This window comes from Thamnophis sirtalis, unplaced genomic scaffold, assembly GCF_051295495.1.
Source record: "Thamnophis sirtalis isolate CommonGarterSnake01/CBP01778 unplaced genomic scaffold, rThaSir2_p1.2 scaffold_6, whole genome shotgun sequence".
In the NCBI taxonomy this organism is placed as follows: Eukaryota; Metazoa; Chordata; class Lepidosauria; order Squamata; family Natricidae; genus Thamnophis; species Thamnophis sirtalis.
This window is the reverse complement of record NW_028261386.1, coordinates 10,157,734-10,181,098: the sequence shown is the minus strand read 5'-3', so window position 1 is coordinate 10,181,098 and position 23,365 is coordinate 10,157,734. Positions and strand designations below refer to the sequence as shown.

General features: G+C 45.4%; 1 protein-coding gene across 1 annotated transcript in view; it reads right to left on the bottom strand.

The window, feature by feature from the left end:
• CALN1 (calneuron 1) overlaps nt 1-23,365 on the bottom strand; it is a 242,992-nt gene that overhangs the window by 87,137 nt on the left and 132,490 nt on the right. Inside the window, exon 3 of the mRNA XM_087717191.1 lies at nt 5,000-5,143. Within this exon, the coding sequence (XP_087573317.1) occupies nt 5,000-5,143 (144 nt within the window). The remainder of the gene's footprint in view (nt 1-4,999; nt 5,144-23,365) is intronic.

The window sequence follows — 23,365 nt, the reverse complement described above, 5'->3', positions numbered from 1 at the left end:
AGTTAACTTTCCTGGATTCAACAACAACTTGAGCCCTTTGCGCAACAATTTGGAAACTGCTGGTGCTGCCATTTCTTGGCAGTCAGAATTTATTAGAACAGACATTTGTGCTTATTCTTACATTTGGGGAAATAGTAAGTGCTGGGAAATGTCCAATTCCTCTTTACCCAATTCTCCTGATCCAATTTAGCACATTATTATACTTCCAGGCTTAGCATAAAGGTAACCTGCAGGAAATCAGGATCAGGTATCTCCCGCCATTTCATCTCAAACGATTACTTTATTTTATAAAAGAATCCTACGTTTTTGTAAATGGAATAAGGGCCCATTAAGGAGAACATAGATGCATGTACTCAGCATCTAGAAAGATTGACACAGAGAGAAAAAAAAAACCCTTTCTGATCATTTCTGTTGTAGCGACTGAAGACAATGGACTAGAAGGTGGTTTAAGTTCCAAGTCTTGCATTGAACTGGAAGCTAATTTAGTAAATCTCTCTCTTAGGAAGAATCTCTTCTTCTTAGGAAGAAGGCAAGGGCAAACCGATTCTGAAAATGTTGACAAGAAAATTGCACAGACAACTGCATGTAATTGCCAAAAATCAACCCACACACATGTTATCAGGGTAGCATTCCAGGGGTGGGCTTCAAAATTTTTAGCAAGGGGTTCTCTGCCCAATTGTTGGGTTGGTGTGGCCATGGTGGGCGTGGCCTAGTCGGCCTCCTGAACCAACAGGGAGGGGATTTTTGCCCTCCCCGGGGTCCGGAGGCTTTCCTTGAGCCTCCGGGACAGTGAAAATGGCCTCCTCAGGACCCAGAGGCCATCTGGAGGCCAGTAATGGGCCCATTTCTGGCCTCCAAAATTTACAGTAGGCCTGTTTTTCCCTGTAACTGAGCCTCTGTGAGTCCACACGCACTTACCTGCTTCCAAAACAGGCCGTGTGGGGACTCCTGGGAGGGGAAGGGCAGGTGGGCATGGCCAGCCAGTAATGGGATTTGGGGGTTCTCTGAACTGCACAGAATCTTAGCTAGAGGTTTTTCCAAACCCCTTCAAACCTCCAGCAGCTCACTCCTGTAGCATTCTTGCCTCTGACTATATACTGAAGGAGAGAAGAATACTGACTGGTTAATAGAATTTAATATAGGTAGAAATCGGATTTACTTTATTCGTTACATTCCAGGTAGTCCTCAACTTACGACCACAATGGAGCCAAACATTTCTATGGCTAAGTGATAACATTTGTTATGTGATGTTTGCCCCGTGCTATGACCTTTCTTGCCACAGTTGTTAAGTGAATCCCAGCAGTTGTTAAGTTAGTAACACAGTTGTTAAGTGAATCCAGCTTCCCCGTTGACTCTGCTTGTCAGAAGGTCACAAAAGGGGATCACATGATCTTTGGACCCTACAGCGCTCTGCAATATGAGTCCGTAGTCAAGTACTTGAATTTTTATCACAGGATCATTGGGACGCCGCAATTTTCGTAAGTGTGAAAAACAGCCACAAGTCACTTTTTCATGCTATTGTAACTTTGAACGGTTGTAAATCGAGGACTACGTGTAGTAGAATGCCTGTCAATCACACTTCTCTGAATGTTGAGTAAGAGAAACAATACAACACAATAAAAACAGCAATGAAACCGAAATCCTATCCATTTACTTTAACAACAGGGCAGCACGTAAAAGCACCAGCCGTAAATAACCAGTAATTCTGAAAAGATGCTTGGACAATAAAAACAAGGTATTCGCCACAATGAAAGTGTCACGAAAGGCTGTTTCTGGAGGGCTCTCTGCAGTGCTATTGAAAAGGCTCTCCTACCAATGAGCTACTTGCCCTTTGATAAGAAGATCTGCTGAAGGGTTTCAGAAGAAGACAGTTATGTGCGCGCAGAGATACGGTTGCAGGAACTGGGTATGTCTAGTTTAATGAAAAGAAGGACCAGGAGTGACATGATAGCAGAGTTCCAATATCTCAGGGGTTGCCACAAGGAAGAGGGATTCAAACTATTCTCCAAAGCACCTGGGGGTAGAACAAGAAGCAATGGGTGGAAACTAATCAAGGAGAGAAGCAACTTAGAACTAAGGAGAAATTTCCTGACAGTTAGAACAATTAATCAGTGGAACAGTTTGCCTCCAGAAGTTGTGAATGCCCCAACACTGGAAGCCTTTAAGAAGATGTTGGATAACCATTTGTCTGGAACGGTATAGGGTTTCCTGCCTAGGCAGGGGGTTGGACTAGAAGACCTCCAAGATCCCTTCCAACTCTGCTATTGTATTGTATTGTATACTTTTCCAAATAGAGTAAGAACATAATAAAAAACATGGGCACTTCAGGCATCTGTTCAAGAGGAAAATCCATACAATTCCATGCAGATGAAAGCAATGAAGATATCACAGGCAAATAAATGCATCCTGCCACTCATATTCATGTGTTTGATGATTTCCCGCTTTTGCATCTTTTCACAGCGAGTGTTGTGGCCCGCCAGCAAAGGTGGCAGCAGATTCAGACAGTGAGGAGGTTGGGGAGGAACATGGGTGAGTCCTGGAGTCTGGGAAAGGTTCTGATGAGGGCTCTGTGTCGGAGGCAGAGAGTGGGCCAGAGCCGTATGCCAGTTATCAGCTGCCTTCAAAGTCAGATATCAGTGAAGTAGATGAACAGCTGGAACCTGTTCCCAGTGTGCGCATGTGCTGACTTGCAAGACGAAGGGAACAACTAAAGAACAGGAGTCGACTTGGGAGTAAAGCCACAGGTGCACAATGAATGGCCCCTCCCAGAGGAAATGAAAGAGGAGCGAAAGGGGAGTGGAGTTTGCAGGAGACAATTAGTTCACTTAATTGGTTTGTGACTCTCCAAGACTCCTTTCCAAGTTTTGCAGATATCAGCCTGTCAGCTCTCCAAGCCGGATAAGGTCTGTGACTGGGAATCCTCCCTTGAAAAACTGGATATGAATGAGCAGAATTCACAGTACATTAATACAAGATTTTATTTGTCAGGACAAGGTGTTTGCTTCTTGGGAAGCCTCGGTCAGAACAGAGAGTTACCTCACTTGGCATCCAGACAAACTTTTTTTCTCCCAAGTTTTTTGGGCTGCTGGCTATCATTGGCATTTCGAGAGCATAGTACGAGCCTCTACAGAAAATGGCAGCCGTTATCAGGGTGACAATCAGAAAACACACATCACTCAAGGAAGGAAACGGCTGTACTTTTTCCCTACCAGCTTCCCAGGATGCTTTTACACCATTAACTCACCTTTGTCTTTTTGTATGTAGTCATAAAGGTAAAGGTTACATCTGTCCAGTCGTGTCTGACTCCAGGGGCAGTGCTCAATTCTGTTTCTTGGCCAAGGAAGCCAGCATTGTCCAAAGATGCTTCCGTAGTCATGTGCCCAGCATGACTATACACCAAGGCACATGGAATGCTGCTACCTTCCCACCAAAGTGGTACCTATTTATCCACTCGCATTTGCATGCTTTTGAACTGCTTGGTGGGCCGAAGTTCTGTCAAGTAACGGGAGCTCACCCCATTTTGCAGTGCTCAGGGTCTTGAACCCGTCATGTCAGTTTTACAGCTGACAAGCTCAACATCTTATATAGACATGGGCCCCCCCCCCAAATATTGGCATACCCATCCTTTCAAAGTCTAAAAATGGCTTTGAAGTCTGCTTGCTGATTTACCTGGTTAGTCAATTTATTATACCTGCCTTTCCAAAATGATTCTGGGCATCTTATTATTAAAATAAAAAACAAGATTAAACTGCAATGAAATACAGTAAAAATTGTAGAACAGAATCCACCAAAGGAATTCAGTAAGTCAATAGTCACTTTGGATGGAGCCACAAATCCTCCTGACTCAAGGAGTGAGGAGGACAAGGAAGTCACAAAAGTTTTAGAAAGGGAAATAGGCAGTGGTGGGATCCTGCCAGTTTAACAACCGGTTTGGTGATTGCGTGCTGCACGCTTGTGCACGTACTCTGTGCGCACCTGCACAGGTTTTAACAAAACTTACCATCCACATTACTTCTGGGAAGTAACACAGTTGAGGCACATCAATCAGCTCAGCCGCTTGAATCAGATGAGAGGATATACCGTATTTTTTGGAGTATAAGATGCACTGGAGTATAAGACGCACCAAGATTTTGAAGAGGTAATTTTTTTTAAAAAAATGTGCACTCTGCAGGCCTCCCAAACCCTCTGTATGCCTCATTTTTTGTGAATTTGAGAGTCCTGCAAAGTGTTCCTGGGGGCTGGGGGGGGGCAAAAATGAGCAAAAACTAGCCTGTTTTTCACAAAAATGGGCCTGTTTTTTGCCACAAACAGGGCGTGCATAGGCTTTCAGAGGCTTGTAGAGCGCTCCTGGGAGTCTCGGGGGAAATGAGCAAAAAATGGCCCATTTTTCACTCATTTGTGCCCTCCCCAGCCCCCAGGATCACTTTGTAGGCCTCCCAAACCCTCTGAACGTCCATTTTTGTGAAGGAGGCGGGATTTCAGGAGGCCAAAAATGCTGTATTCAATGTATAAGATGCACCCAGATTTTCATCCTCTTTTTTGGGAAAAGGTGCGTCTTATATTTTGAAAAATACGGTAGGTAAATAAAGGGCAGGAGCGGGTGGGTGAACCAGTTTGCTCCCAGCTGATCGTCGGAGCTACCAGTTCGCTCGAACCAGTCTGAACCAGCTGAATTCCACCCCTGGAAATAGAGAAAGTCAGGACCATTTGGTTCTTGGAGAAATGCTATTCTAGGGACAGGCATTTGATAGAGAAGGCACATCTCCTGGGTCCTACCAGATCACACTTATTGAGTGACAGGGTTTGGAGCTCACCAACTTTGTCAGTTCTTACTGGATGAGGGGAGTCTATTGCTAACAGTCCTGTAAATAAGTCCTGGCTGTGTGGCATTAAGGATTCTAAAAGGGTTAAGTCGCACTTTGAATTCCACCTGGAAGTCAGCTGGCAACTAGCAGATTCTCCTTCAGCCAAGACTAGGAGAAAAAATTAAAAGACTCACCATCCATGTCCAACCGCTGCATAATAATGGCCAGTTCCACCTCGCTAGGCATGTATCCCAGAGAGCGCATGGCCATTCCCAGCTCCTGCTTGGAAATGAAGCCATTGCCATCCCGGTCCAGGACTCGGAAAGCTTCCCGGATTTCTAAAAAAAAAGAAAAAAAGAAGAAGGATTGAATTATTTTCTTAGTGCACTGATTTTCTTCAAGCACTAAGACCTTGAAGTTGTTCTTAGGAGGATTACAACAGCCCGGCTCTTTGAAAAACATGTAGTCCTTGGCTTACTATCACAATTGAGCCCTGGACATCCCATGTCCATTGCTAAGCAAGACAATGTGAATTTTGCCCCATTTTATAACCTTCTTACCGCAGTTGTTAAGTGAATCACTGCAGTTCTTAAGTTAGTATCAGAGTTGTTAAGTGAATTTGGCTTCCCCATTGACTTTAGAAATAGGAATAGAATAACAGAGTTGGAAGGGACCTTGGAGGTCTTCCAATCCAACCCCCTGCTTAGGCAGAAAACCCTACACAACTTCAGACAACTGGTTGTTCAAACTCTTCTTAAAAACTCCCAGTGTTGGAGCATTCACAACTTCCTGAGGCAAGTTGTTCCACTGATTAATTGTTCTAACTGTCAGGAAATTTCTCCTTATTTCTAAATTGCTTCACTCTTTGATTAGTTTCCATCCATTGCGTCTTGTCCTGCCCTCAAGTGCTTTGGAGAATAGCTTGACTCCCTCTTCTTTGTGGCAGCCTCTGAGATATTGGAACATTGCTATCATGTCTCCCCTGGTCCTTCTTTTCATCAAACTAGACATACCCAGTTCCTGCAACCATTCTTCATCTGTTTTAGCCTCCAGTCCCCTAATCATCTTTGTTGCTCTTCTCTGCACTCTTTCTAGAGTCTCCACATATTTTTAAAATTGTGCCGACCAAAACTTTGCCTCTTAGAAGGTTACAAAAAGTAGTCATATGACACCAGGACACTGCTACTGTCATAATTGAGAACCAGGTTCCAAATGTTCAACTTCACATGGCCACAGGGATGCAGCAATGGTCGTAAGTGTGAAAAATGGTCATGTCACTTTTTCCAGTGGTGCCGTAACTTTGAACAGTCACTCTATGAATAGTTGCAAATTGAGGATTACCCGTAGACAACTAGAGATCCTTGGCTGTGAGTGGGATTATCCTCTTTTTTTCCTGGCCTGATTTTTTACATCCTTCCTCCTTTAGGCCGTGAGTGAGTCATATACAGTATATATGCATGAATATGTAAATTTCAAGGACATTCCAGAATTCCCTAATGGAAAAAAGCCTTATTGCCCATCTTCCATTTCCATTTATTGAATTTATAGGCTGCCCAATCCCGGAGGACTCTGGGTGCCTTACAGAAATAAGAAATATTAAGAAAAGATTAAAACAAATCTTCAAATTTTAATGGAGAACTTCTAACAGCAGAAGAGCAAAAGCCAAGAGGGTCACAGAGAACAGGCTATATATCCAGTGGTGGGTTTCAATTTTTTTTAGAACCTCTTCTGTAGGGGTGGCCTGCTTTGTGGGAGTGGCTTGCTGGCCATATGACCAGGTGGGAGTGGCTTGCTGGCCATGTGACCAGGTGGGGGTGGCTTGCTGGCCATGTGACCAGGTGGGAGTGGCTTGCCAGCCATGTGACTGGGTGAGCGTGGCCAACTTGTAAAATGTGGTGAAACTCACTTAGCACCGCTCTTGCTTAGCAACCAAAATGTTGGCTCAGGAACTCTGGCATTTGAAGCATGCAAGTCTTAAAGCTGTCAAGTTAAAGACCCTTGCACTCCTAACCCTTTAGGAAAAAAAAACCCAGGGGTGTTCAAACTTGATAGCTTTAAGACTTGTGGACTTCAACTCCCAGAATTCCTCCTCTTGTTCTTCATCTTGATGATGTGGGGACGGGCGGCGGGAGGGAGCTGGAACCGGTTCTAAACGGCACTGTAGATTTGTGGAACCTCTTCTATAGAAGAGGTTAGAACTGGCAGGAACTCACCCCTGTATATATCCCACCTTTAAATTAACCTATTTTCTATGCAGACACGAGGCACTAGCTCATAAAATAAACAGGCCCCAATTGTGCAACATGTTAGGCCACAGAAAGCTTTATCAAACAAACAACCACAGTGTTCTATCACCAGGGCATCAGAGTTGGGAGGTATTTATTTATTCGACACATTGAAATAAGTGTCCATCTTATATCAATCTCTAGACATCTCCTAGCCAACAGTTAAAAACATCCATCGAACCTGAATACATACCTCTACTTATTCAAACCACAAACATTAAGTTGGCATTAAGGTTACATAGCCGTGAGGATGTTATTGTTCCTGTTGGGTGAGTATTTGACTTCTTCCTGTGGACTAATATATTTTTCGCTGATACTGCATTCCCCCCCCCCCCCCCTTACTGTTCTACTACATAGTTAGCTACCTGGAGTCATGTTTGCAAGTTGGGCAGCCATATAAATTGATTTAGTACATAAAATAAAATAAAAATACGCAAGTGGGAAGTTTCGAACTGATCTGGTTAAGTACATTATGCAATCCAGACTCAGGGTATTTAAATGCCTGAAAAGTCATTGCAAAGATGTGGGCCCAGGGGAGTGAGGATGTGATGATGCAGCCTGTGATGTCCCATCTACTTTCCGATTCATATTCAAATGAGATTTTCTGCCTCTCTCCCCGCACTTAATCTGCGGGGGGGGGGGGGGGGGAGGGAAGGTGCAATGATTTGGGAGGGAGGAGTGCAAGTAGAGAAAACTATACAGGTAGCCCTTGACTTCCAACCACAACTGAGCCCAAAAGTCCTGTTGCTAAGTGAGACAGTTGTTAAGTGAGTTTTGCCCCATTTTGCAACCTGTTTTGCACAGTTCATTTCAGTGGTTCAGTTAGTAACACGGTTATTAAGTGAATCTGGCTTTCCCATTGAGTTTGCTTGTCAGAAGGTTGCAAAAGGGCATCCCATGACCCCGGGACCCTGCAACCGTCATAATTATGAGTCCGTTACCAAGCCTCCAAATTGTGGTCATGTCAGTGGTGGGTTTCAAAAATTGTTCGAACCTACTCTGTGGGTGTGGCCTCCTTTGTGGGAGTGGCTTGCCGCCCAGGTGACTGGATGGGAGTGGCTTGCTGCCCATGTGACCGGATATGAAGATGCCGACGACACTTGTCAGAACCACCTTAAATTACCTCACAAACAGCACTGGCATGCATAAGAATATGATGTAAACTTGTTTTTTAAAAGGCATCTTTGGTTTGCGTTAAAACAACTTCAACACACGCAATGTTCTGATTGCACCAGAAACGCAGTAGTCATCCTTACCTTTCACAGAGGCACTGAGTTTTCTAAATATGAGCATGATAGTGTAGAATAATCATATCCAAGGACTAGTGGTGGGTTTCAAAAATTTTTGGAACCTCTTATGTAGGTGTGGCCTGCTTTCCGGGTCCACTGGTGGAACCTCTTCTAACTGGTTCGGTAGATTTGACGAACCGGTTCTACCGAATAGGTGCGAACTGGTAGGAACCCACCTCTGGGTCATGTGTAAGTGTGGAACAACAGTCATAAGTCATATTTTTCATTGCCTTTGTAATTTCAAACGTAATTGTAAGTTGAGGACTATCTATAACTCAAGAATAGTTTTTAAAATATCAATTCCCTCTAAAGGTAAAGGTTCCCCTTGTACATATGTGCTAATTGTTCCTGACTCTAGGGGGGCAATGCTCATCTCCGTTTCAAAGCTGAAGAGCCAGTGCTGTCCGAAGACATCTCCGTGGTCATGTGGCCGGCATGACTAAACTTTGAAGATGCACGGAACACTGTAACCTTCCCACCAAAGGTGGTCCCCTATTTTTCTACTTGCATTTTTACATGCTTTCGAACTGCTAGATTGGCAGAAGCTGGGACAAGTGACAGGAGCTCACTCCATTCTGCGGTGCTAGGGATTCGAACCGCTAAACTGCCGACCTTTTTGATCAACATGCTCAGCATGTTGAACCACCATACTACAGCTAATTTTTTCTTTCGGAAATAGTGGAAGAAGAAAATGTGTTGTATCTCTATTTGTGGATACCCCAACACACAAGCACAATGTATAAAGGTTGATAGATACAACATACCATCAAGACAATGTCAGGTTTTTTTTAGCAACAATAAAATAAATACAAAACTTAAAACCACATGGGGTTTTTTTCACCAATAGAGGGAGCTATAATACTGAATAAGAGTCATAATGTCACAGCATCCCAACTGATGGGGAAAAAAAGAAAGAAAGAAAGAAAGCTTCAATTCGGCCAATGATGAATCAGAACATTCTGTGTATAAAATTCCTTTTAAACTTTCTTCTGCATTTCAACAAGAATTAATAACAAAGAGAATTAATTGCTGGCATCTGTTGTTGTTATGCTCCACTGAGTCATAGCCAACTCCTGCTGATTCTATGGATAAAATTCTCCAGGTTATCCTATCTGTCACCATACTAAGCAATTTTTGCAGGTACATTTCTGTAACTATGTCTATTTTTCTTACACGCTATTGGTCTCTTCTTCTGTTCATCTTTCCCGATTTGATTATCTTTTCTATAGAAACATGAGCCCAGAATATGATATCCTTTGTTTCATGATCCATACACCATGAGTGCTCTATCACAGGAGGTTTTCAAGAAAGATCTGGATAACCATTTCTCTGAAATGGAATAAGGACTTCTGCCTTGGGCAGGAGGTTAAGCTAGAAGACCACCAAGATCCCTTCTAGCCCTATGATTCTAGGCTTCCAGGGAGCATTCTGGCTTGATTTAATCTAGCATTGAATAATTTATTCTTATATGTCTGTCCAAGGAATGTGAAGTAATCTTTTCCATCACCAGAACTCAAAAGTAGTTGATGTCCACAAAGGCTACACCTTTCATCTCGATCAGGTGTGTCCAACCTGCAGCCCTGGACAGCTAGTAATGTGGCCCCATAAGATCACAAACTTTTAATAGTATTGTGTGATTTACTTGTATATACTGTACATGAGCTATATGATAATTTGAATTGTAAGCTATCCAGAGTCATTGACTCAGATAGGCAAGCATAGAAATTAAATTCAGATTTAGTTTCAGATTCAGATTTAGTTTATTTGTATGCCGCCCTTCTCCGGGAGGGACTCAGGGCGGCGAACAACTCAAAGGGGGGAAAAGGGAACATAAAACACAATACACGTGATTAAAATAAACAAGAATCACACAACCATACAAGTCGAGAGGGGAGGGGAACTCATCAACCCCAGGCCTGCCGGCACAGCCAGGTTTTGACGGCTTTACGGAAGGCCTGGAGAGAGGTGAGGGTCCGAATCTCTGCGGGGAGTTCGTTCCAAAGGGCCGGAACTGCCACAGAGAAGGCCCTCCCCCGGGTAGTAGCCAGATGGCATTGGCTGGTGGACGGAACCCGGAGGAGGCCGACCCTGTGTGATCTAACGGGTCTTTGGGAGGTAATTGGCAGCAGGCGGTCTCTCAAGTACCCAGGTCCAATACCATGAAGGGCTTTATAAGTTACGACTAGCACTTTGAAGTGTATCCGAAGACCGATCGGTAGCCAGTGCAGCTCGCGGAGGATAGGTGTAACGTGGGTGTACCGAGGTGCACCCACAATCGCTCGCGCGGCTGCATTCTGGACGAATTGAAGTCTCCGAATACTCTTCAAGGGCTGCCCCATGTAGAGTGCATTGCAGTAGTCCAGTCTTGAGGTCACATAGAAATTAAATAAATAAACACACACACACACACACACACACACACACACATCTCATATAGCTCAAGACAATACCTTTTCACTCAGAGTGGCCCAGGCAAGCCAAAAGGTTGGACACTAATGGCCTAGATCAGCGGTAGGCAATCATAAACATTCAAAGAGCCATTTGGACCTGTTTCCCACAGAAAAGAAAACATAGGGAGCCACAAAACCCTTCCCGTGCCCGACTATTTCCTGAGCAGCCACAGAACTAGCATATGTAGTTGAATTAAATGTTCTGTTTTCTTCTGAAACTTTTCTTTTCTTGGATTTATCCATGGTTCACCTTCCAGGGTCAAAGTGCTCAATAAATCACGTTCTGGCGGGTGTCGCACATTGGCAGTTGTGACGCAGATTTTGAATGACAGGGAGCCAGCCGCAGCAGAGGGATGAAAGAGCCACATGCGGCTCCAGAGCCGCAGTTTGCTCACCCCTAGGCTAGACACTGTAAAGATGCATACTTGCATTTCTCACTCAAATATATAATCGGACAGTCTTTTTGCCTAATTTCCATGTATTCATTCCATTTTTAAGCATTACAGTCCATCATTAACTCCTTTTTATGCCTGTTTCTTATGACACTGACGAGATTGGAGCTTCCTGTGATTTCTCTGATTTTCTTGACTAGATCCCTTGTGCTTCTCAATCTGACACTCTCTTGTGTTTGCCTACACTTTGTGTTAGTGTCAGAAGCACAGAGACTCTTCCGGATCGAAAAGATCATCGTTGCCCTGGGGATGCCCAGTTGGGGGGTTCCTTTGACCCTAACCCTGGCAGGAGCTGGAGTGAAGGATGAGAATTCAACCCTGCCCCATAGGGTTCTCGAACACGGGCTTGCTAACCTCCTGCCCAGGGTTTCAACGACTTGAGCCACTGTACTCCTTTCTGTGTCAGCTAAACCAAAACTACAACCGCACTGCATACAGATAAGCTTTTTTTTATTTAAAACCATTCATTTAGCAACTGTTCAAAGTTACAATAGTACTTGAAGTCTACTACTTAAGTAGCAATAGCAATAGCAGTTAGACTTATATACTGCTTCATAGGGCTTTCAGCCCTCTCTAAGCGGTTTACAGAGTCAGCATATTGCCCCCAACAACAATCCGGGTCCTCATTTTACCCACCTCGGAAGGATGGAAGGCTGAGTCAACCTTGAGCCGGTGAGATTTGAACAGCCGAACTGCAGAACTGCAGTCAGCTGAAGTAGCCTGCAGTGCTGCATTTAACCACTGCGCCACCTCATGTACATGTAACAGGGGTGGGTTTCAACCAGTTCGCGGCGGTCCCTGCGAACCGGTTGGTCGGCGAACCCGGAAGTAAGTAACTTCCAGGAATGGCGAAGGGCGCACCCGCCCGCCCGCACTCCTTACCTGGTTTTGACGAGTTCTGCGCTTCCACGCATGCGCAGGACGCATACAGCGCCTGCGCGATCCTCCAGGAGCAGCTGGAGCATCGCACAGAGGCTAGTATGCATGCGTGCGCCGCGTGCGTGCACGCGCACGTCGCGCGCGTGCACGAGGACGACGCCGGCCCCGTTCCAACCGAACCGGTTGGAACGGGGCGAGAAACCCACCCCTGACATGTAAGTACATTTTCATGCTATAAGTAAAATAAAAAAACGACTTACAACTGCCATAGCACTCCCACAATCACTGCTCAAAATTTGGGTGTTTGGCAACCTGCCTACATTTACAATACCTGCAGCATCCTGGAGTCGTGTGATTGCCATTTGCAACCTTCCCAACCAACTTCTGATCAACAAAGTCACGTGAAGTATTAGCACTTGGAATACTGCATCTAGTTTTGGCCACCACATTACAAAAAAAAAAAAAAGAAAGAAAGATGTTGAGACTTTGGAAAAAGTGCAAAGAAGAGCAACTAAGAAGATTAAAGGCCCGGAGACCAAAACATATGAAGAACGGTCGCGGGAAATGGGAATGGCTTGTCTAGAGAAAAGAACGACTAGGAGGGACATGATAGCAGTGTTGCAGTATTTGAGGGGCTACCACAAAGAAGGGGGGGGTTCAATCTGCTTTCCAAAGCACCAGACGTTGTGGGTGCTTCACCACTGGAGGTGTTTAAGGAGACTGAATAGCAGGGACGTGCAGTAACTAGAGGCAGGGGAGGCGTGGCCTCACCAGTCATGAGGAAAAGAAAAAGAATTTTAAAGAATTTTTAAAAAATAATTAAAGCCAAGGTAGTTGCTGCCAGATTCACAGTGACTTGGAACAGTACTTTGTGTTAACCATAGGAGGAGGCCAGAGAACTAGGGGCCTCTTTTGCATAAGGAATTTTTCACCTTTTAAGAGTTAAGCAAGAGTTAACAAGCAAAAAATTCCTTATGCAAATGAGGCACGTATTCTGTCGCCTCCTGTAGAGGGCATTTTAGAGGCTTTTTAGAGTTCTCTGGGAGCAATTAGCTCAGTCTGACAGAGCTCTGGCCTTTCATGAGGGGAGGGCAGGGCAGGGCAGGGCAGGGCAGGGAGAAGCAGAGTTGAAATTGTCTCTGAAACACTGGAAAAGGTCCGTGTGTGGGGAGGGGGGAGGAATTCAAAAAGTTTGATTGGAAGGCAGCAGGGAAAGGGGGGGTATGGCAGAGGAGCTGCTTTCAAGCCTTTGGAAAATATATCCAATCCAACTTCTGTGTTTTGTGTTTGAGAGTGAGTGAATGAGAGAGGGATCCAAGTTCTCTGTGTGCGTGTGTCTGTTTGAGAGAGGGGGGGAGGGAGGGAGAGAGGGAGGAAGGAGGGGGAGGGAGAAGAAAAAGAATGGGAAAACTTATTTTGCAAGGGGGAAAAATGTTGTCGCTTTAAATCAGAACTGAGCATGCCTGGCTGTGGAATTCTGGGAGTTGAAGTCCACAAGTCTAAAAAGTGCCTCATCAGGCCTAAAGCTGACCGCATGTCACTGCTGAATAGCCACTGGCCTGAAATGGTGTAGGGCAGTGGTGAAATTCATTTTTTTTTACTACTGGTTCTATGGGTGTGGCTTGGTGGGCATGGCAGGGGAAGGATACTGTAAAATCTCCATTCCCTCCCCACCGTGAGGCCAACCACAGTGGTATATGCTAGTTCTCCAAACTACTCAAAATTTCTGCTACTGGTTCTCCAGAACCTGTCAGAACCTGCTGAATTTCACCTCTGGTGTAGGGTCTCCTGCTTGAGCAGAGGGTTGGATTACTAGAAGACCTCCAAGGTCCCTTCTAGTTCTATTCTGATTGAGTAAGTCAATGGAGAAGCTGGATTTGCTTAACGATGGCATGATTCATGTTAGATTGGGTAATGGATAGGCACACACAGGCTTAATGGTTACAACAGCTCTTTAATAAGTACAAGAAGTGAGAACAATCCAGCGAAGGTTGAGTCTGACAGCAGCTCTTTTATAGGGAGCTGTCAGACGCTTCGACCAATAGGATTAAACCTCTGTTCCACTGTAGTTAGAACTAATATCTAACAATTCACTTAACCACTGTGGTGTTTTGCTTAGCAACGGCAGCAAAAATGGTCATAAAATCAGGCACAACTCATTTAACAGCCAGTTTGCTTAGCAGTGGAAATTCTGGTCCCATTTCTGGTTGTAAGTCAAGAACTAACTATAATCTCCGAGCTTTTTAAATTGTGTTGGTGCAAGTATAAAAAAGTTGCTGCATGTTTTAGTTTTAATGGCAATGATCAGTAAATAAGTGTTTTGACTGAAAGTTTTGGAACAAATTTGGTGAGTCATCCAACAATTTTTCACAATAAATTCTGCTTGTAGTCTACTGTCTATATTCTCTAATTCATATAAATTGATGCAGCATAAGAAATTGATTCAGATCTTGCTGTTAGCTCCTAGCTTCAATACTGCAAAACACTAGCAAATTAAAGAGAATATTTCATTGGAGCAGTGGTTCAGATGTGAGGAAACTTTATTGGCAGAAAAAATAATAATTACACAGCAAAGACTTAGGGAAATGAAGAATAAATGTACTGAAATCTAATCAACACATATATTAGTAATATAGTATTTTTTTATTATTATAAATTACTCTTGGTTGTACAAATGCAGTTTTGAAGTGCCGTAATTATGATTTAAAAGTTTGTATGCACACATTCATATCAGAGGTGATATTCAGCCAGTTCTTACAGATTCTGGAGAACCGGAAGGAGAAATTTTGAGTAGTTTGGAGAACTGGCAAATAGGCTGGCCCCGCCCCTGCTGCCTCCCAGCTGATCTTCTTTTGTTGCCCTGAACAGGAGAACGGAGCTGGAAAGCAGGTTAGTGGGGTGGGGAGGGAATGGGGATTTTGCAATATCCTTTCCCTGCCATGCCCACCAAGCCACACCCACGAAGCTATGTCACACCTACCAAGCCATGCCCACAGAACCGGTAGTAAAAAAAAATTGAATCCCACCACTGGTTCATATTATATAAATACACACATTTACAATTTCGCTGTCTATTTCTTTCTGTAATTTTGCATTCTTTCTTTCTATTGTTTTGGGCTTCAGTTTTGGACTTCTGTTTTGCAAAACAAAACAATAGTGATTTTGCATACCATGCCTGTCAATGCCTCCTTTAAAAAGCCACTTTTCCCTGGTTTTGGATCGTTGCTTCATGTTCCCAGGAAAATGTATGTATTTGAGAGAAAGAAGTGCTGATAGCCTGGCCAGACCAACTCCAAAGCACTTTGTTATACCTTGTTGCTTCAGTAATCCAAACATGTACTTTTCTGGCTGGCATAGTTACACTGCAAGCACAAGAAAAGACGTGGATTCTTTAAAGAGTGTTCTAACAACGGTGGCCATGGTGGCATTGGTATGCAGGTCGATGCCTGTTATAAACCAGCTTCTCAGCCTAAAGCCCTCAAAGCTGCAGATCCCTACAACCCAGGGGTGGGTTTCTCGCCCAGTTCCAACCGGTTCGGTTGGAATGGGGCCGGCGGCGTCCTCGTGCACGCGCGCGGCGCACGCATGTGTACTAGCGTCTGTGCGATGCTCCAGCTGCTCCTGGAGGATCACGCAGGCGCTGTATGGGTCCTGCGCATGCGTGGAAGTGCAGAACTTGTCAAAACCAGGTAAGGAGCGCGGGCAGGCGGGTGCGCCCTTCGCCGTTCCCGGAAGTTGCTTACTTCCGGGTTCGCCGACCAACTGGTTCGCAGGGACCGCCGCGAACCGGTTGAAACCCACCCCTGCTACAACCCCTTAAAATGAAGTAAGGCATGTATCACTGATTTTAACCAAGCTATCCCACTAAATCTGGAGAAAGACACAGTGGCCAACAGATTGGAAGAGGTCAGTGCATATGTCAGGTCCCATAGATCCCTATCAGGATGCTGCCATTCTGGTGGGGAAGGGGCCTGGAGGCTTTCCTCTGTTTATAACTTTTTTCCTGGTGCTTGTGTATCCTGTACTTTGATTTACCTTCCTGGGAAGATGGCTCAGTGGCTAAGATGCTGAGCTTGTCGATCAGAAAGGTCAGCAGCTCATTGGTTCGAATCCCAAGTGCTGGGTAACGGAAAGAGCTCCCGTTACTTGTCCCAGCTTCTGCAAACCTAGCAGTTATTTGTATTTGTATTTTATTAAATTTATATGCCACCCTTTTCCCTGGGGGGACTCAGGGCAGCTCACAACTCAAGAGGGGAGGGAGGAAAAACAAACTTTAGACATATAGAACAATACAAATTTAAAAAACACAACATTCATACCATTCGGGCGGGTTACAATCTTAGTCCCAGGCCTGACGGGATAGCCAGGTTTTGAGGGCTGTGCGGAAGGTCTGGAGGGTGGTGAGGGTACGAATCTCCACGGGGAGATCGTTCCATAGGGTCGGAGCTGCCACCGAGAAGGCTCTCCTCCGCGTGGTTGCCAGTCGGCATTGACCGGCAGATGGAACTCGGAGGAGGCCTAATCGGTGAGATCTAATAAGTTGCGTGGAGGTAATCGGCAGTAGGCAGTCTCTCAAGTACCCAGATCCACTACCATGAAGGGCTTTATGGGTGACAAGTAGCACCTTGAAGCGTACCCAGAGATCGACAGGTAGCCAGTGCAGCTCGCGGAGGATAGGTGTTATGTGGGTGAAGCGAGGTGCACCCACAATCGCTCGCGCGGCCGCATTCTGGACTAGCTGAAGTCGCCGAATACTCTTCAAGGGCAGCCCCATGTAGAGCACATTGCAGTACTCCAGCCTAGAGGTCACAAGGGCACGAGTGACTGTTGTGAGAGCCTCCTGGTTCAGGTAGGGGCGCAACTGGTGCACCAGGAGAACCTGGGCAAATGCCCCCCTGGTCACAGCTGATAAATGGTGTTCGAAGGTCAGCTGTGGATCCAGGAGGACTCCCAAGTTGCGGACCCTGAGGGGTGTAGAGTTTGACCCCCCAGCCTGAGAGATGGAATATTTGCCGAATTGGTGGGAGGGAAACACAACAGCCACTCGGTCTTATCTGGGTTGAGCACAAGTTTGTTAGCCCTCATCCAGTCCCTAACAGCTTCAAGTCCCTGGTTCATCACGTCCACCGCTTCATTGAGTTGGCACGGGGCGGACAGATACAACTGGGTATCGTCCGCATACTGGTGGTATTTTATCCCGTGCCGCCGAATGATCTCGCCCAGCGGTTTCATGTAGATGTTGAAAAGCAGGGGGGACAGGACCGAACCCTGCAGCACCCCATATGTTAGGGGCCTAGGAGTCGATCTCTGCCCTCCAACTAACACCGACTGCGACCTGTCTGAGAGGTAAGAGGAGAACCACTGCAAGACAGTGCCTCCCACCCCCACCTCCCGCAGTCGTCGCAGAAGGATACCATGGTCGATGGTATCGAAAGCCGCCGAGAGGTCAAGGAGAACTAGGATAGAGGCGTAGCCTCTATCCCTAGCTCTCCAGAGGTCATCGGTCAATGCAACCAAAGCGGTTTCTGTGCTGTAACCAGGCCTGAAGCCGGACTGGAATGGGTCAAGATAGCTAGCTTCCTCCAAGGACCGCTGGAGCTGAAAGGCCACCACCTTCTCAACAACCTTCCCCACAAAGGGGAGGTTGGAGACTGGACTATAATTGTTAAGAACGGCTGGATCCAAATATGGTTTCTTCAGGAGGGGTCTCACCACCGCCGCTTTAAGTGCGGGGGAAAAGACCCCCTCCTGAAGGGAGGCGGTAACAACCGCCTGGATCCAGCCCTGTGTCACCTCCCTGCTGTTAGCAACCAGCCAGGAGGGGCACGGGTCCAGCACACATGTGGAGGCACTCACAGCCCTCATGGCCTTGTCCACGTCCCCAGGGGCAACATCCTGAAACTCAACCCAACGATGGTCTACCAGATTATCCCCCTGTGCCTCGGCTGGACCTGCAGAATCGGAGTCCAACTCCGACCGAAACCGAGCAACTCTGTCTGCTAGAAACTGGACATAATCCTCAGCCTTACCCTGCAGGGGATCCCCCGTATCCCTCCTATTTAGGAGGGAACGGGTTATCCTAAACAGGGCAGCTGGGCGTGATTCTGCGGAGGCAATCAAGGTGGCAATGTAAGTTCTTTTAGCTGTCCTAATTGCCCTGATGTAGTCCTTGATGCACGATGTTAGAAGTGCTCGGCTCGATTCGGATTTGTTGGACCTCCACAAGTGCTCTAGGCGTCTCTTCCGGCGCTTCCTCTCCCGGAGTTCCTCGGTGAACCAAGGGGGTCTCCTGGATCCGCAGCCTCGGAGCGGCCGTAGTGGCGCAATCCGGTCAAGGGACTCCGTCACTGCCGAGTTCCAGGCAGCAACCAGAGTCTCTACCGGACTGTGGGCGAGAGTTCAAAAGCACATAAAAATTGCAAGTAGAAAAATAGGAACCACCTTTGGTGGGAAGGTAACAGTGTTACGTGTGCCTTCGGCATTTAGTCATGCTGTCCACATAACCACAGATGTTCTTCAGACACTGCTGTCTCTTCGGCTTTGAAACGGAGATGAGCACTGCCCCCGAGAGTTGGGAATGACTACCACATATGTGCGAGGGGAACCTTTACCTTTACTTTTAACCACTGAGCCACCACGACTCTTATAGCCAAAATGCAGAGTTCTATTAATATAAGCTCTATTAATAAAAGCGAACAATCACAATGAAAAAAATGGAGCTAATGTAAAAGATAAGGAAGGCCAAACTAATGACAAAAGGTAGAACAGCCAAGCCTTAGCACTAACATTGAAGAAACAGAAGGGCTAGATTAGAACGTGTTGGAAAGTCCTTCCTGGAAAAGATATTCAAATGTTGGGATGTGTCTATACTTACAAAGACCAGCATTGTGCAAGCCTTAATATTCTCTGTGGAGCAAACTTAGAGAATAATTAATAATAGGAACAGTGTTGATGCTTTTGAACTTTGGTGTTGGGAGAAGATACCTGAGAGTAACATGAAGAGCCAAGAAAAGAAACAGACCACTGACCAAGTTAACCTAGAGTTCTCCCTCAAGACACAAGGCTGAAATTATCCTACTTCAGACAGATTATGTGAAGACCCAGCTCTCTGGAGAAGGCCCTGGTGCTGGGAAAAGGAGAAGGAAAAAGAAGAAGAGGACAACCAGCAGCAAGATGAAGGAACCTAGTGACAGTGGCAGTGGAGATAATGGTGGAAGGCTTGAAAGACCAGGTGAAGGACAGATCATTGTGGAGAGAAACTCTACATACAGGTATATGGTTCTGAAGAATAAAAAATGATCAGGTTCGGGTGATCCTGTAGCTAGGATTCTGCCCAGTTCAGCAAACCCCCAAATGCCATTCCTGGATGGCCACACCCACCCCTCCCCACTTTTCCCACGAGTCTCCAGGCAGCCCGTTCATCATGCCAGGTAAGTGCAGGGCCCATACAGAGGCTCAGGGAGGGGGGAAACCGGGCCTACTGGAAGTTCTGGAAGTCCAGAAATGGCCCTGTTTCCAGCATCTGGAGGGCCTCCGGAGCACGGGGGAAGCAGTTTTCGCCCTCCCAGAGGCTTAAGGAAAGCCTCCGGAGCCTGAGGAGGGTGAAACACAAACACACACACCCGCTGTGGTGCAGGAGGCTGACTGGGCCACACCCACCATGGCCACGCCCACCCAGCAACAGGGCAGTAAACCCGTTGCTGCAATTTTTGAAGCCCACCCCTGAAAACGACCTCGTGGAAGATAATCAGTCAATCAATCAATCGAAAACAGAGGGCACAGCACTGTTGTCCCTTTGAAGTCCATTCTTCATGAGTGCATGGGTACAAACTTGTTTTCTTGACTGCAGTACAGAAGCCGTTGGCCAGTGCGTTCCTCCAGAAAGTTTATTTCAACAACCCTGAGATGCATTAGAGCCCTTCCATCCATCTAATGAGAACCAATCCTGCTTGGCTGCCAACTCGAAATGCTGCCACCTATAAGACTCCCTCCTTCTGGAAAAATAAAAGGATTTAAAAATAGCTTTCCAGTATCAGTCAAGGTCATCTAGATGTCTTTATTATTTCCAAAGCATTCAAGCATACATTCACTCCATCAAATATCTATATTGGCTGGCATTTTTCTTTGGGGTGGGGGATCAAATTAATTCTCACGCTTACATTCCCTAAAGTGTACATTTCTGGCATCTAAAAATGCATGTTAATTTGCAATGAGGCTAAGGTAGTATCAAAAAGTGTGTGTGTGTGTGTAGATACATAGATGGATAGATATAGATATAGATATAGATATGGAGATGGAGATGGAGATGGAGATGGAGATGGAGATGGAGATGGAGATGGAGATAGAGATAGATACAGATCAGTTTTTACTACCAGTTCAGGCGCGCTCCCGCACATGTTCCCCTGCACATGTGACGCTTCTACGCATGCACAGAGGCATCTGGGTGGGTGGGCGGAGACTCCTGCTACCGCTACTACTGATTCAGCTGAACTGGAAACAACCCACCGCTGATATAGATATAGATAGATATAGATATATAGATATACACACACATACACACTTTTTAGTACTATTTATCTATCTATCTATCTATCTATCTATCTATCTATCTATCTATCTATCTATCTCTCTATCTCTCTATCTCTCTATCTCTCTATCTCTCTATCTCTCTATCTCTCTATCTCTCTATCTCTCTATATCTATCTATCTATCTATCTATCTATCTATCTATCTATCTATCTATCTATCTATCATCTATCTATCTATCTATCTATCTATCTATCTATCTATCTATCTATCTATCTATCTATCTATCTATCTATCTATCTACCTATCTACCTATCTACCTATCTACCTATCTACCTATCTACCTATCTACCTATCTACCTATCTACCTATCTACCTATCTACCTATCTACCTATCTACCTATCTACCTATCTATCTATCTATCTATCTATCTATCTATCTATCTATCTACCTACCTACCTACCTACCTACCTACCTACCTACCTACCTACCTACCTACCTATCTACCAGTGGTGGGTTCCAGGAGGTATGCCCCGATAAACGTGTACCGGTGCCTGCCGGAACCAGGAGCCACTGTACCAGAACGGTGCTTTGGAGGGCCCACCTGCCCTCGTTCCTTACCTGTATTTGAAGGAAACGGGCCATTTGCACACACACAAGCAGTGTATGGCGCCTGCACGATGCTCCGCTGAGCAGCTGGAGCGTCGCAGGCAGTGGGTGCGCATGCGTGCCTATGGTGGACACCCAGCCCCATTGCAGCGTACCGGTTTCAACAGGATCCAGAACCCACCACTGCTACCACCTACCTACCTACCTACCTACCTACCTACCTACCTACCTACCTACCTATCTACCTACCTATCTATCTATCATTCATCTATACCTACTTACTTTTTGGCTATGTACCCATGTTTACCTGAAAATAAGATAGGGTCTTATTTTCTTTTGACCCCTGAAATAAGCATTTGGCCTTATTTTTGGGGAGGTCTTATTATTTTTGAGGTGCAGGAGGCGGCAAGTGTGGTCGCCTCATGGCTGCTGCTGTGTTGCAATATTTTCAGGGAGGGCTTATTTTGGGGGGAGGGCTTATTTTAGCGCATGAACTCAAAAGCCCAATTGGGCTTATTATCCAGGGAGGTCTTATTTTATTTCGAAAAAACAGGATCTGCCATCTTTCACCCAAAAATTTGCAAAAAAGGGGAAAATCTACATAGGATTGTTTTCTTTTTAGTCTCTCTTTTTTCCTTTATGTTATTGTATTTTATTGGTTTTCTTTTAAAAAAATATAATATACTTTATAAAAAGAAATAAAGGAGACATAAGTTAAGGAGATTTGCATATAAACCTCCAGAGATTAGTGAATGAATGTGGGCATGTAAAAAAATTCCTCTTAAAATAACAGCATTTAAATTTGTGTTCCAAAAAGTACAAGGAAGAAAAATCTAAAGACAATTTAAGTATTTTCTAGAGCTCATAAACAATAATCATAATATTAATATAATGCAATTCATTATCATAAGCTGAACTGAAGGCAAGGAACCATTTTCCCCCCATAAACTCTGTGCACGATCATCCTACCCATTGATTTAGTTCCATAGGAAAGGCAGAGACTCTTTTCAGAAAGATTTTAATTGAAAAAATAACCAAACAGAGGAAAGAAACTTCCAATCACAACTATATAAACAAGTATGATAGCCAGTGGTGGGATTCAAATAATTTAACAACCGGTTCTCTGCCTTAATGGTGGTTGGATAGGTATAGCTGTGTGGTCATGTGACCAGGTAGGCATGGCCAACTCAACTCAGCCTGCACCGAGGTGGCACAGTGGTTAGGGTGCAGTACTGCAGGCCACTTCAGCTGACTGTTCTAATCTCACCGGCTCAAGGTTGACTCAGCCTTCCATCCTTCCGAGGTGGGTGAAATGAGGACCCAGACTGTGGGGGCAATAGGCTGACTCTGTAAACCGCTTAGAGTGGGCTGAAAGCCCTATGAAGCGGTATATAAGTCTAACTGCTATTGCTATTGCTAATGTCACTCACGTTGAGGGGCGTCTTGCCTCACCTAGTCTCTCTTCACCCCATCTGGCCTTGCCTCACCCCTCCCCTCCCAGCTGCTCCTTGTCACGCCTAGCCTTGCTTTGCCTTGCTTCTCCTCCACTTATGACCACAATTGAGCCCAAAATGATCTTGCTAAGTGAGAAATGTATTATAAAGGACTTATAAAGCCCTTCATGGTATTGGACCTGGGTACTTGAGAGACCGCCTGCTGCCAATTACCTCCACTAGACCGATTAGATCCCACAGATTAGGCCTCCTCCAAATTCCATCTGCCGGCCAGTGTTGACTGGCGACTACCCGGAGGAGAGCCTTCTCTGTGGCTGCTCTGACCCTCTGGAACGAACTCCCCATGGAGATTCAAACCCTCACCACCCTCCAGGCCTTCCGCAAAGCCCTTAAAACCTGGCTGTTCTGACAGGCCTGGGGCTAAAGAACTGTTGCCCCCGTCTCAAATTGGTATGACTGCTGTGTGTTTTTAATTATGTATTGTTTTGTGTTGTTTTTAATTTTTTGTTTGTATCCCCCTTCCCTGGTTGAGTTGTGAGCCACCCTGAATCCCCTTCGGGGGAAAAGGGCAGCATATAAATAAAATCAACACAACATAACATAAGTGAATTTTGC